This window comes from Haliotis rufescens, unplaced genomic scaffold, assembly GCF_023055435.1.
Source record: "Haliotis rufescens isolate VD_foot unplaced genomic scaffold, xgHalRufe1.0.p SCAF_5, whole genome shotgun sequence".
NCBI classification, from domain to species: Eukaryota; Metazoa; Mollusca; class Gastropoda; order Lepetellida; family Haliotidae; genus Haliotis; species Haliotis rufescens.
The window spans coordinates 22,179,220-22,195,130 of record NW_025964223.1 but is presented as its reverse complement, the minus strand read 5'-3'; the positions used below and the strand labels follow the sequence as shown (position 1 = coordinate 22,195,130).

The 15,911-nt window shown below is 40.4% G+C and overlaps 1 protein-coding gene across 2 annotated transcripts in view; it reads right to left on the bottom strand.

The window, feature by feature from the left end:
- Positions 1-13,867: 13,867 nt before the first annotated feature.
- Positions 13,868-15,911, bottom strand: part of LOC124111911 (zinc finger C3H1 domain-containing protein-like) — a 107,840-nt gene continuing 105,796 nt past the window's right edge. For both annotated transcript variants that reach the window (XM_046471820.2, XM_046471828.2), the window contains 3 exons: positions 15,659-15,698; positions 14,967-15,029; positions 13,868-14,290 (listed from right to left, as the gene is read on the bottom strand). In XM_046471820.2, the coding sequence (XP_046327776.2) occupies positions 14,171-14,290; positions 14,967-15,029; positions 15,659-15,698 (223 nt within the window). In that variant the 3' untranslated portion in view covers positions 13,868-14,170. The remainder of the gene's footprint in view (positions 14,291-14,966; positions 15,030-15,658; positions 15,699-15,911) is intronic.

Genomic DNA, 15,911 nt, shown 5'->3' with positions numbered 1-15,911 from the left:
TGTCCTGTATCAACTATGGTATCTGAAAAGGGACATTGTCGCCTTGTTGCCCTTACAAACCAAGCAAACTGATCAAATTTAAACAAAGCGAGACATTGCGAAAACGAGACACTTTGACTGTCATTGTCGCCTTGTATAGTCTCGCTTTTAATAATATTTTTTTCCCCAAAGAGTGATAATGCGACAATTCGTCAAAATTGCCTTGTCGAGCTTTGGTTTATGTTGTCATAAATGTTTGGTTTTAGAAGAGCGACAACGCGACGGTGTCCCCTCTAAGATTCCATAATCATCTACTTACATAGGAAGGCAGTGGCACGATAAAATAACGTATTGTATTCATGTTCGAAATAGATTCTCTCTGACTTCGTATTTCTTTGCGTCTCGGAGACGTATGTGTGCATATTACGTCCCTTTGCTGTTCAGGTTCAGCTGTTCACAGCGAGTTAGACTTGCACACGTTTCTAAGGCCATACCTAATAGTTTAAATCATAATTTCTAGATTATATAAAAAAATAAGAACAAGTTGTCCCAATAAGAGACCATCGTCCTTAGACTGTACTGTCCACTCATCTAGACTTGCCTATTGGGAGGATACACTACTACACAACCATGGACTTGTCTGTCAGTACAGCCTTGGAGCAAGGCTAGCACCGAGTATGCTCGTGATATTCATTAAAGTGCTTAACATCTATTCATTAAAGTGCTTAACATCTACGATCAGTATCACTTTGGGCATTGCTCCAAGATGTTTACAATATATATTTTTAAATCCGCGATATATTTTTCCCCGTCCCTTAAGTGTACCGAATGCAGCAAAACCTCTGAAACATTAAATCTAACTGATGTTTTTGTTGCAATTTATTTGTTTGTTTGTGTTAGGTAACTTCAAACATTATTTACATTTTCTAATAATACAATATTTGAACAGGTATGCCATCAACGTCATATTTGCTTTCCAATATCAAATAGATCCCATTGAAACAAGTCGCGAAAGTCTGACTTTGGAACTTTTAACGTTTTAACAAAAAACAACTCAAGTTCAAATTTTAGATAAAATCATATTGTCCGAAAACGAATGTGCAACCGAGTGCGTTCTGTTGTACAAATACGGTAAAAATACACAAAGTATATGAGACTGAATTTGGTGTTGTAGGATTAACCTAAAGACTGCGCTTTAAAGCTAAATAACCATTCAGATATATTATATCCGGGTTATCTCATGCTTCATGAGTCACAAGACATTCTCGGATACGTAGTTTTATACACAGATTTACTATTCAACATGTCTACTTATATCCTTTATATTAAGTCATCGCGTCTGTGAAGACGGTTGGAAATGTTCGCTTGCTGTTTCACTAATGTAAATAGACGTTGATCACTTTCTGCATGGGCTAAATCCAGAAGCCCTGTCGAAGAATGTAAACAGATTTGCTCCTTCTCTGTGCCTCCTGGCCTCGGATGACCTGAAACGTGCGCTTCTCGGCGCTACATTAAATCCCTTACCACAAACCATGGCCTCAGACTGGGCGCTAGTCTGTCTCACAGGCCCCGAAAAAAATTATTTCCCCTTTCGCCAAGCCCTAATGAAGCAAGTCTAGATTTTCCACAGGTTCTAAATCTCCCATCTTATTAAGGGTCTTTTCAATTTAAATGTAGTTGCTTGTTTCTATAAAAATGAGATTTTTTTCAGAGACTAAGAGTTTGTGTAATTGGGCGCCTGTCTACCGAAACATCATCACTGAAACGGCCACTCGGATCCACTCGGGTCCAGTCGGCTTATCGCGCTACCTTCCTTATACCTTATATATTTTAGTCTAATTCATCTTCCCGAGGCAAGTGAGTAAACTGACTATAAAAGTCCAGTTTCCACCCTTGCCGAACTAGGATGGTATTATGGAGTTACATTTTGGCTGGAATAACGAATCTATGCATAGTCCAATTAAAATCTCGCAACGAAATCGACATCCGGTTCGTAAACTGCCGTGCAGATTTCGTTCGATTGCAGGATTTGCAAAGCATGTGCACCGCCAACTCGTTGTCAACAGATGTTTTCCAAATATTTTCATGTTTTTAATCAAGGTGCTCGCGTGATTTGATGCACTTCGCGATGTTGGACCCGTTTTATCACAATATAGATCTTGATTATCGATCAGATCATCTTGACTGGGCGCCACCATTTTGTTTGAAGCAAATGCAAGTGATGGAATCAGATTGGTCCATAGGAGAGGCTTAGAAGGGACATAACTCACAATAACCACTGGTGACGCTACGATCGAGCCCAGGAATTCCAGCCTAGTTCGGCAATGGTGGAAACTGGACTTTTAAAGTCAGTTAACTCTCTTGCCTCGGGAAGATGGTCAATTTGGGCGCCTGTCTACCGGAAGATCATCACAGAAAACGGTCACTCGGATCCACACGGGTCCACTCGACGTATCGCGCAACCTACATCACGCCTCTGAGAGTAATGATATTGCATCAGAGATGTATCTGGGTGTGTCTATTTTTGCAGGAGGGGTCCGGGCTGGCACACTTGATTTGAAAGAATGTTTCATTTTAGTAATGACATATCATTACACATGCTCGGCAGCCTCAAGTCTATTACAGCTGGGATGTAAATGTTAGACAGAATGGAAATGTCAGCTACATGTAACACGCAATCCACAGTTTTAATAGTGTTACCGATTCAAGCAGCCATACGTGGTTGTGACCTCCGGGACTCCAGCTATGTAAATAATTTGTGTCCATTCTCAATTTTCTATGCGTATAGGACGCCATGTGCTGCGTCCGTTAAAAACCAATTGCATGAATTCATAGTAATCCTAGTCCTGCACCATGACTGGAATATATTTATTTTATGAGAACAAAAATATCAATCTAGAAACGTATACAAAAGCAAGTCTAGCCAGCTCTAGCTAGCTCTATTCCACAGTCATGTCACTCTTTGAAACTGTTTAGTCTATGAAATCAGCATTGGGAAAATTATGGGTTTTTTTTATTTTTAGAGTCAAGAAGAGTATTGTGTAATATAAGATTTCATAGACTAAATGTTAGTGTTAATAATCCATATAACGCCAGACACGGCAGTGTTCTACCATGAAGGTCGTTTTAGATGACAGTTTATTCTGAAACAAAGTATTCAACGTGATTAAAAAACAAAACAAGCGAAAGAATAACAGTGATATGTTACCAACTGCCCCCAGTTTGTGTTCGTCACGTGATCGCGTACGAAACTCGGTCCAATGTTGATGAGCATATATAGTTGTGCTTGTTGGCTAGGTGAGGATTCCAGGAATAGGTCCCCAGTGCCACTGTAATGCTGGTCGTAAGAGCAGACTGACATTGGGATCGGGGGTCACGCTCGGGGAGTGGCTGATTGCGTGTCATCGTACTCCGATTGCATGAATCGTTGTTCATGCTTTCCGTCACTGGTTTGTCTGATCCTGACTTAACTACTTACTGGTCGCTGAGATGTAGGTAGAATACTGTTGACTGCATGTTAACATACATTCACTCACTCACTCATTCACTTGTGAGAGACTCGTGAAGATCTGGGTTTGAATTGGGTCTTAAGAGGCGACTAACAGGATCGGGTGGTCAGGCACGCTGACTTGGTTGATGCATGTCATCGTATTCCAATGGCGTAGATCGATGCACATGATGTCAATCACTGGATTGTCTGGCCCAGACTCGACTCTGGCCCGTCATATAGCTCAAATATTTCTGAGTGCGGCGTTAAACAACAAACTAACCAACCAAACATTAGAGAGTGGAGTTTTTGGACCACTGTTGCGTCGATCTCCCATGGTGACGCAGAAGATCTGAAGATTGCATTGTTAATGATCCTCTGAGGTGATGGGGACTTGTATAGCGAAGGGCTGAGATAAGGTTCAACACAGGTTCATTAATGTTTCCACCTCGTCAAGTGTCGGACATGAGACTGTTTCTCACCCGCACTTGTTACATCTGCGGAACGTCAGATCCAGGCTTTGATCAGATCAACATGCACGTCTAGCTGCTCGTCAACTGCAAAACCTCTTAAACAACCACCCAGCTAGCCTACCTGTCGTCTGCGCAGCTTGGTGCAGTGCCTCCAAAAACAAGTTCCGGTAGCGCCCGGTGCGCGATCACTGACCCTCGAAGAACGATCACCACGTTTCCGCGGACCAATGAAAACTGAAGTAGCCATATCCTTGTCCTTGAATATTATATCGGTGATGGCAACGTCTTCATTCACGAACACGGCAACCAGAGAAGTTTGAATACCAATCACGGAACATCTTCCAAAGGTCATGGAGTTTCTCGGGCAGATAATTCATTGGAAGGGTGACCTCAGCCTGTACATGCAGGGTACTGTGACATATTATGTTATCCATGCAAGATTTCCGGGAAGACTTAATTAGCCTGACATGTGTGATTTATGTACCCGATTCGACTAATTCAGAACCTCAACACCGCACTGTTGGCGTGCTTGTTAAAAGCTAATGTTTAAACAAGGGTGTGGACAAGGGGTATCGCCTGCCACGCCTTATCGTGTCATTATTACTATCATGGCTCGTTTTCGTTTTAAAAAAATAATTCCTTAAACTGTAAATTGCGTAAATGAGTAATATATATAAAGTGATAGATATCCAACACCCGCCTCTTGACCTTTCCTCACATATCAGCCGAGACGCAGATATAACTGAAATACAATTTAAACTTGCATTAAACTCAACTCGCCGACTCCTGACAGAGATTTCTCTCCTAACTTCATGTTACATTAAGGTCTCTTTGCGGATCTGACTTTGTGAAAACATACTTTGTATGTATAATGTGGAATAATGTTTTATTTTTTTTTATTTCTATATTTATTTACGTAATGTTTATTTATTTATTTATTTATTTATTTATTTATTTATTTATTTATTTATTTTATTTTATTTTATTTTATTTTATTTTATTTTATTTATTATTTTTTTTATTATTTTTATTTTATTTTTTATATTTTTTATTCTTTTTTAAATTTATATATATTTTTTTTTTTTTTTTTGGGGGGGGGGTATTTTTTTATTTAACGCTTCAGTCAACATTATTCCAGCTAATTGAGGTATGTACATTTTCTAGTCTGGATCAGACAATCCAGTGATTCATATTATGAGCAAAAAAGACCACACCGGTGGGTAAAAATACATGCAATCAGCCGAACCTGAACAACCGATCGGTTAAGTCGCCTCTTGCGGCCAACAGTTGGGAACCTGTTCTTATCCTCACAGGTACCAGCAGTGGATGACCATGAGGTGGCTTCCACTGAAGATCGACAATGGCGACAACAGAAGGGGCCGGGACGAGGTAGTGGGAGGGGGAGAACGCTCACACCTGTACCCCCCGCCCTCTTGATCCCCCGAGAGCTGAAAGCCGTCTGCGTGTATTTAGTAACAGTTCGACATAACGAAGCAAAGCCGTTAACACGACAGTCCATCCCAAGCCATGGCAGCCATTCACAAGACACGCATTACCCCGTATAACACACGGGGTCTGGCTGAAAATGTGAAACAATATTCACGTACATACGAAAAGCTGACAATACAATAAAGGGGGGCAACGCATGTGATATTTATATATTTAGATGCAAGCAGTGCTTGTCCATTAAAAGTCTAGCAGGGACTTAACACGCTTCCAACAAAGCGAACTGATACACCCTCCAAGTGTATGGGCCGGAGACACGGAATGCTGCAGGTAGGGTGATACAATGTAAGCTGCATCTCTTTAATTGATCGCTAAATATGTTGTTCTGTCTCCAACACGGGGGATGCTTCCTGTATTGTTGCATGCACGGCCCCGGGGTCGGAGGTACTGGGGAGGGTGGGTGCTGTTTGCGGAGAGGGCGACGCCGCCATATAGGTAAGAGAACAGTAGGGATTTTACCATTTGTATGGCAGGATCACACTCGGTAAAGGAGTTTACCTAGTAAGAAGAAAAGACAAAGTACATGGACCTCCAAACAATAGATTTGGTAAACTTATATTTAACAGGCCACGCTAAGTGTATTCCTCTTGTGCGGAGCCGTGTCAATGAGACAAGAAGCGGTTCCGAATCATTAAAGAAACACAATAATTGTCTTTTTATTTTATTACCGTTTCAAAATTTAGTGTTGGATCGTTCGGAGCAAAACACTTACAGCCGTGACAAATAATCCGGAGGATTTGCGTTACAAAAATGTAAATATGGCGATGGACATATTTAAGAAATAGACGACTCGTGGTCGTTGTTTCGAGTGGTTTATTCTCCCTGCAGTGTTTTATTGTACGATAAACAACGACCATGAGTCGTTTATTTCTTATAGGCGATATCAACATTATGTACAGCCTATTTAAGGATGTTGATCTTTGCGACTTATAGCGTACCTATCCTATATCTGGTAATAACCAACAGAAAGTACATGTGTCTGTTATTAGACAGGTTATTTCAGCCCTGTGTAGTAAATACAGTCGTCATAGGTATTGCAAGACAACACGGCGGTAGTGTATTGGACACCGTTTACTGGTTCGTCCTTCTGTTTACCCACAGAGGAAATACGTGCGCCGCTGTCTTCAGTCGAATAATGTTAACGGGTGAAGGTGTTCCCACAAATAGGCGGTCCCATCCTTGATTCAAGTCGCCATTTCACAACCCATCAGTAAACTAAATTCCTAATAACGCAGAGAAAGTTTCTTAGTTTAAGGACACTAATTACAACTTCTCGACTGATACTGAAAAAGGGCAGCAGACCCTTGAGCGAAGGGTCTGCCACTTCTACCGACCCGTGAAGATCCGGGGTAGAATAGGTCTTCAGCAACCCGTAAAAGGGTTGATTAATGTCATCGTATCTCAATTGCGTGGATCGATGCTCATGATGTCAATCACTGGATTGTCTGGTCCAGACTCGATTATTTACAGACCGCCGTCATATAGCTGGAATATTGCTGAGTGCGGCGTTAAACAACAAACAAACAAACAAACACTTCAGTGGATTCAAAACCGGGTCTTCGGCGTGACGCTTTAACCACCAGGCTACACAAGGGTCCCTGCATGTAGGTTATACTCACTAACACACCTTGGAGACGCTGACGGTTTCAAATAAACCTCCCACGCTTTGAGGCCTTGATCACCGCCACCGCCGTAAATACGGGAGCAATATTAATGTCAAAAGTATATTTTGTTTACAACCGGTTCATGTCAGAGAAGTGTTGTTTTTTTCACCTCGTACCTCTGACAATTTAGTTTTTGTCAAAGGATGGTGTAATATCAGTGTCACCTGTTCTTCTTGGATACAAGCCCGGCGCGTCAGAAACAGTTTTTTTCATCAAGAGCTCCTCAAAAATACTGCATTTTTATAGTTCTAGGTAAAGATATCCCATTGCCATAATTTACTACAAGTGCATCTGCTGTCAAGTGTTTCTACTACATTTAATCTGTTTTCCTTCATTTAAGTACGACATAAACTAAAAAACCTTTGATCGTTATTCATGAAACACAAATATAATCACTCGTGTGACAAAAAAATAGGCTAATGTTAAGCTTACCCGTTATAAACGCATTCTGTGAAATGTTTAAGACGTTCATACTTATTCCAATCACGGATGATGGTGGAGGAGATATTGATGATTTTATCACTCCAGTCAACGTGAAATTAGGGTAGATAAGAACCTCATAACTGAACAAAGCCAATCCCGTCCATGAAGAGGTTTCAAAAGTGCTCATCCCGCGGTATAGTTATTTTCAAAGATGGTGTTATGTATAGAATGGGCGATGGGGATGATCTAAGTGTTTTATTATCCGCTTTGATATTCGAGACTTTGGTTAGTGGTTTTGCTCTGTTATTACCTGAATTAATTACTCGATATTCACGGTGCTAGGGAAGTTCTATTCGGTTTCAGTCGCCACGGTGTCTACCAACTGGCACCATGGGTTGGTTGCGGTTGCGTGCGTTGCTGATTAATGACATCAGAAGTGTCTCCGTTTCAGAGATGATCCGTTTTGGGCTGAACCATTTCCCAAAACAATTAAACATAACCGACAATGCTGTTGCTACTTTCAAAATATACCCTCAGGGAAGAGAGCACAATGATCAATCAAGGTGCCAGAATGGCCACACTTGTGTAATTGAGAGAATTCTTCACGAGTTAAGAGGTTGTATAATTGAAGGAATTCTTTGCATATCGTACTTAAATCTACACGTTGACCTCAACATGTGCAGTTTGAGGATTATTTATTCGGACTTGAAATTTATTGCAATAAGGGCAGCTCTTGTATGGGGAGGGAACAAGAGTGGATATGTGGTTATTGAGTGAAGTCGGTGACAGGAATTGTAACCTAAATCAGATGACTCGTACGTGGATTTTTTCATGTTATTAAGAAGATATATTGAGTGAGGAATTCTAGTTTAACGTCTTTTTAACCATATTCCAGTCATATCACGGCGTGTCAGATTCATGTGGGAGGAAAGTCCGTAGTGCTGCAGGTCTGAGACGCGTATCACTTTAGTGAGTGACTGACTGAGTTGGGTTTAACGCTGCTTTTAGTGAGTGAGTGAGTGAGTTGGTTTAACGCCGCTTTTAACAATATTCCAGTTATATCGCGGCGTGTCAGCTTAATGTGGGAGGAAAGCCCGAAGTGATGCAGGTCTCAGAAGTTTACCACTTCGGTGAAACCCACGAGCACGGGTATGGTGCTGACAAACATAGAAACATAATCGGGGCGAACCGGGATTCGAACCAACAATCATAGGTTTCTCGCGTGCGAATCGCGGCGTCTTAGACGACTGGGCCACCCATAACCCCTATCAGAGAGAGTGAGTATGGTTTTACGCCGGGTTTTTTTAGCAATATTTCAGCAATATCACGACGGGCGACACCAGACACCTTTGTGAAACCCACGGGGAATGGGTATGGTGCTAAAAGAAGATATACTAACCAGACTGCCAAAAATTCTTCCCTGTTAATGCCATAATAGAATAAGTATGACTCCACCTCACCCCTACAGGAGGTACAGTGAGGATACATTCACCACTGCAACCATATTTTTGAGAATACAAGCCGCTGAACTTGAACATTTTGTGTTGTTTAGTCCCGTCAGGAACTATTGCCAATGTATTTGAATTTAAAGACCTCTAATCTTTTTGTGTGATAATTTATAACTTTTCAAACCGTTTAATGAGTGCGTCCGGGTATAAATCATCACGCTCCACACGCAACTGTCCCCGCGTGTCTTCCTCTGTAATTGCTTTTCTCGGCTATCTTCCTCCGATCTTATTATCACCTTAGTTCAACCCAATCATAAAGTAAACTTAATAATATAATTTTGCATTCCAAAACATAGTTTCGCCGGCGCCTTGAAAATTGTTGTTTTTCTTAACTATCAAAGAAACATTTCTCAATAAAAAAAAATACTCAAGAAAACAGTATCGAATTCGTCATCCACACGGGATCAGGAGTCCGAAGTCAAGGCTATAGTCCTGGGATAGTGAAGATTTTACAGGCTGGTCCTATTTCTGTTGTCTTTACGCGTGCGTTCGTGCGTGCGTGCGTGTGTGCGTGCGTGAGTGAGTGAGTGAGTTGATTTTAACGCCGCTGTGAACAGTATTCCAGTTATAATATTGGAGGAAAGCCCGAAGTGACGCAGGTGAAACACATGAGCACGGGTATGGTGTTGTCAAACCGAGAAACATCGAATCCACTATCATTGGATGACAAAACTTGTGAGGAACAATATTAGCGGTAAGATCACTTTCATGATCCCTGCGCCCCAAAAGCAGTACTTCATCAGCCAGATTCAAGCATGGAATACACACCTGTGGTAAGGTTGAGCGAGCACCGCTTGCTGCACATTTACTTTCAAATAGTTTTTCGTATCCAATATAAATTTTCTTACCAAGTTAGGTTTATCCGAGTGTTGTTCATCGCGGAGTGGAACAATATTTAAGCCATATCAGGATAGGACAGCTTAACATGAGGGCAAAGCTCGAAGTGATAGTCATAGACGTTTGGCACCTTTTTCGTGGAAATGGTTGCAGAAATTCCTTGTCAACCATGAGTTATGGATCCTCTAAACATGCGGAGTCTGGAGATTGCAAACCTCTGACTGCAAGAGCAGCAATTCACATGGTGGTGTAAAAGAACACCTGCTCATTCATGTGCCCTATTGTATCTCCTCATTGTGAGTGAGTGAGTGAGTATGGTTTTACGCCACTTTTAGCAATATTCCAGCAATATCACGGCGTGGGGACACCAGAAATGGGCTTCACACATTGTACCCATGTCGGGAATCGAACCCGGGTCTTCGGCGTGATGAGCGAACGCTTTAACCACTAGGCTACCCGACCGCCCCATCTCCTCATTGTACCACGCTTACAGTCCTGGTTTTGTGTTTGTTTAAAGCCCCTATATGACGGCAGTCTGTGAATAATCGAGTCTGAACCAGACAATCCAGTGATTGACATCATGTGCATCGATCTACCCAATTGGGTTACAATAACATGCATCAAACAAGTCAGCAAGCCTGACAATCCGATCCCGTTAGTCACTAGTCGACTCACGCAAAGCATGGGTTGCTGAATACCTATTTCAACCCATCTTGGGTATGCACCCATAATGTTGGGAATCCATGGTCTATACAGGGAGAGTGAATGTTTTGACCATCACTGTGGTAAAGTATAGAACTTACCATGATGTCAGTGCTTTGTGGTGAAGGAACATGGACTGACAACCTGTCACCCACATCAACAGCAGCTTCACATGGTATCACTTGATCTTTGATTCAGTAGGAAACAATATCATCCAATTTACCTTCATAATGTGTTTCAATATTCATTTGACGGAGCGAACATTGACTTACACTGCTGTTGGCCATTTCAAGAATATCCTGGTGGCCATACATCAGTCTAAACCAGTGGTCGATAGCATGAACAACAATCTATGCCAATCTATGTTGTGGGACCTGGGCCCACTTGCACAAGGTGATCTAAGCACTAGGACTATTGTAAGCCTGTTAAAGTATGGGAGTTATGATCATCTTAGCGCTAAGATCGCTTTGTGCAAGTGGGCCCAGGTCCCACAACTCAGCATCATTCAGGTCAGGTATATTAACCACCCAAGCCCCATCACCAGGGTCTTCAACAGACATGTGACACTGTACTCTATTCTACACCATCGAATTTCAACTGGAATGTAAATATTCAAACAAAAATGACAACTGCCTTCAATCGAGGCCCTCTGTCAGAGCATGAAATCAAGAAAACATTCCCCAAGGAAACACATCTCTCAAAGAGCACAAATTCATTTTTTCTTTAATATTTTATTCAAATACAAGAGAAAGAAACATACAGATAGGTGGTCCATGTAAATTTTGATGTATAGATAGGAATATTGGTGCATAACTTACTTCACTTTATAGAAAGGATGACTTAGTGCAAAACATTGGACCAAACTGTGCAGTGATGGCTCAATCCATTGCTGCAACCATCCGGGTAATATGTAGGTAGCAATAAATAATTAACTTATTTGGGATCAAAATTACAAACAATGTACATATTACAAAACAGTCAAATCTTCTTACCATAAACAAAACATTCAGCGAACTATATTTTTTGGAAATTTGTTACAATTTCCATCATATTTAACAAAGAAGTAATTTCAATTTTCAAATTTTCATTTTCTGGCTGTGATCTTCCTGTAGTTGTATGTATCCCTCCCAGGAAAAATATGTTGGGTTTTGGTCATCATTAAACATTATATTTCATATACTACTTCCAAATATATGGCAATAAGTACTAAAAACTACACCTTGTATGCCACATGAATAATAAAGTTCCATGAAGTATCATTAGCAGTTGAGCAGGGATTGAGCCAGACACTACTCACACGTCATTGACACAAGCATACTTGCAGAACAATGCATTGAAGGCACACCATAAGATGAAACTTACTTACTGGTTTTTAAGACCTGCGCATGAACAAGTTTTAACCTGACAATACCAATCTTTATCAATTACTTTTGGAAAATTTGAAACTTCAAACATCTGAAAAGTCAATAATCTTATCTTTCCATTAATCATGAATTTGTTCATTAAAAAAAAAAATTTGATCTTGGGAAATTCCACACAGTCAAAGCCATTAACTTCAATTTTGAATGTCAAGTTGATTAGTAAATGTACCTTTAAGCAAGTCAAAGCAGTGAAACTTAACTATGAACACAATACCTACAAGACGTTTTTGACGATCTAAAAAGTAAATATTATTTCAATGCTGAAATTTTTAACATATTTAAATACATTATCTTACAACTCCAAAACCGTAAACGTCACAAAATTATCAAAAGAAAACCAGGCATTGTGTTCTTAGTGCAAAAAACACAAAACACTCGAGTCCGGTCTTGCGGAACCTATGGTGTTTGGCAACAGTTGCAGGAATCTTTCGTAAAAGCAGCAACCATCATCATCCCTCAACATTCACTGGGCTTTCCACACTGGCATTTGTAGAACTCACTAAACAAAAGTTCAGATACTGCATCCAAACTTTCAGCTCAATGACATACTGGAACATCCTCATCCTCATCCTCTTTGCTTCCTTGACAACAAGCTGTATGTTGTCATAACATTCATCTGCCAATTCTGGATTTCTCAATTTTTCAAAGCACCTTTGTATGATTGCCAGTTTCCATGTGCATCTCTGAAGACAGGATTCTCTCTTTTTCCTTCCAATTCAAGTTTTTGAGATCTATAAGATCCAACATCATCACTGGGGGTATAGAGTGAGGACCTGTTCTAACTGAAGCTCAATTTACAGAGGTTGTTAATGCATGAACAACGATAGGAAACAACATCAGGACACAACAACAGGATCAGTAACAACATTGGACAGAGATTGTAAAACATCTCATATATGTAGAAACAACACTTTCTCATGTGATCACAAAATACCAACTGTATCAAAACAAAGTCACTATCACAGGAATGCGACTGAATCATAGTCCCCAAATGAGCCATTTCAAGCAAGCAAGGCAACAACTTGTCTTTCAATCTGAGAAAGAATGATGATTATAAATGGCCACAACTAATTAATTACTTGTTCATCAGAATCTTCCCATCCATATAGTTTGTGGTTATGAAGAGGTTACTATTCAGAGAATAACTGAACTATGATGAATCAAGAAATATCTACCCCAATTGTGTGAATGCTGTAAGTCCAAGCGGTCAGTTAGGAACTTTACGATTCAGTCATCAGGGTCAGAAATTCCATAGTTCCAAGGTTTCAGTAGGTTATTCTATATTTTTCTCATTGTCATTTTAAAAAAAATAAACGAATGAGAAGAGAAAGCTAAAGTCAACCCATAGTTCCGATGATGTAATGTCATCAACGTCAGACATTGTTTACAATGGATGACTTCAGATCTTATTGTTCTCAACAAAGAAGCATAGTAACATCATATCACTTCAACTGACCAGAACATATTAGGGGAGGGGGATGGATGGCAGACTTTGTATTTTAAAAAGTACAATGGTGTTGCTTTGGTTCATGTCATTCTGGTTGACACATGTTTTGTATCTGCCACAAAAAACACGATTTTCCAAATTCTCACTTTCAAAAAGTAATTCAGAGAGGAACGAAATCAACTGGTTGTGGCCTATTCAAATGAAAGAGGTTTTGCAGGTCGGTCAGACAGACATCCAACCTGTCCTCCTCCCTCTGTAAGCAGGTATGTATCACATTGTAAGAAAGAGCTGCTTCCCATCAGTCAGCATCGTCTGGACGGTCAAGACCATCATCAACAAACCACACAAGCCAAGACCATGGAAGAACAAGCTTACACATATGGATCAAATCTGGTCAACTTTAGACACAAACTGATTGTTAAAGTTACTCTTATTCATTTCTGGCAACACTTCAGTTTCATGGAACCAATGAATACCAATTATCTTTTAATGATATAAGAACAATTGTTTCAACTGACTATAGTACTTCTCCCATGTCAAGGCATCAAAATACTCACTGCGATACTGTCTCCATAAGAGAGAAGTACAAATGACGAACTCATGAGTGCTATGGGTTTGACCTTGTTTGAAGGTCATGATACTGGCCCAAGGTCAATACACAGACCTCCAGGTTCAAGGGGTGAAAGGTCCCGTAGTTCCAACATGGCCAGCTATTTGTAGCTCTCACTGAGAAGGTGATATTGTTGCCACAAATCCAGCGATGTTCAGCCCAATGCTGGTGCAGTGAGCTAGAATCTGTTGAACCGTCGCCTGACTTCCTTCCGTCACCTCGAACAGCAGGAACTGTGAGAAAACAGGATCAACTCTCTATACAATGTATTCTTTAACTCAAAATAACAAAAAATAACGAACCATTAGACAATACAATATGGACAACAGAATACATTCAACCCCTGCTCCTCACAAATCATGATACTTTTGGTTTTACATTACATGATAGTATGATACCATTGTCAACAACATCCCATGGACATCATTACATCATTGTAACTAGTATATAACCAAATATAGGTCAAGCAAACCAGTGGTTGACAGCATGAGCTTTAGCATTAGAAGGCCCAGCCAAATAAATTCATTTATCTAAATGTGATCTTGGTCAATTTCTGCCATGCTTCAAGCGTTGTGTTTACATAATACGTCATAACTGTCAGAGACAGTGTGTTCAAGATAAACCTTTTCAACTGTGACTGTTAATGCTTCTTATAGCAGCTAAAACAATTTCAAGTCAATTGTAACAACTTTCACATCAAAATTAGCAGATTGTTTTCATAAGTAATTGTGCTTGCAATCAAAATGATACTTGACATTCTTCTATAGGGGATGGAAAAGCGTTAGTCACTGACTCCGACAGGATGACAGCTGTTTCTCTACTTACCAACAATTTGACAGACAAGATATGTTACATGACACAAGACAAGCTATATCTAAAACACCCAAGTAGTGGTAGGGAATACATTACATCTTTCCACATAGTCACTGCCATAGGCAGAGCTCGCACAGCCTTCACGTAGAGCTTCTCCATCTGAAACCAAACAAATGTCAAGTCTGGATACACAAAAAAAAATAAAGAGCACTCAAATCATAGACAGTGAGTGAAATTTGAGTGTGTTTAACTTCGAAGTCAGCAATATTCTGGCAAACATATCCTTGTAAATAATCAACAGAAAATATCAGCAATTTCATTGAGGCACAATGACCCACAAGTAGTCATGACCAGTGTTTGAAATAATTTTAAAACCCAACAAGACAGTCAGGCAGATAACCCACATAAGTGTTGCCTGCCCTTCTTCAAAGTTACCTGCCGGCATTCAGACATAAATAATGAAAAAAGAGAAAAAGAACTAAGAGACAAATCGCACCTTCATTCAGTTGAAATAATGCAAACAATTACTTGTGAATCTGCAAGGAGTTATGATAAAACTGAATCTCTTAGTAGTCTTAAAATTATCTGCCGGACAGTCCGGCGGGTGGAGAAAAATGTCAATCAGCCTGACAGAAAAGTTACTAGCCACGGGCAGGCGGGCAGGCAGTTATTTTGGACACTGGTCAAGACCAGTGAAAGGATGATGGGGATGTGACATATGTTTTGTGTCCTTGCTTGGTTGAATTGACAGTAAAAAGTTTGACATATTAGTGATATTTCAGGCTAACCTCTTTCACAGATCCCTGCCTCTGAGCAAGACCAAGTACCCTGGAACAGCGCAAAACATCACCATGACTGAACATTCGCAGACAGTGAGATCCTGTATGCATACAGATCACTATCAATGTGACAATAACTGCTGAGTGGATCCACTTGACAAACAACTAGTCTAAACCCTTCACCAAATCCAGGTACCACATACTAACATTATCTGTCTGGCTGAGTGGAACCTGTAGAACGGGACTGAAATGACTAGCATCA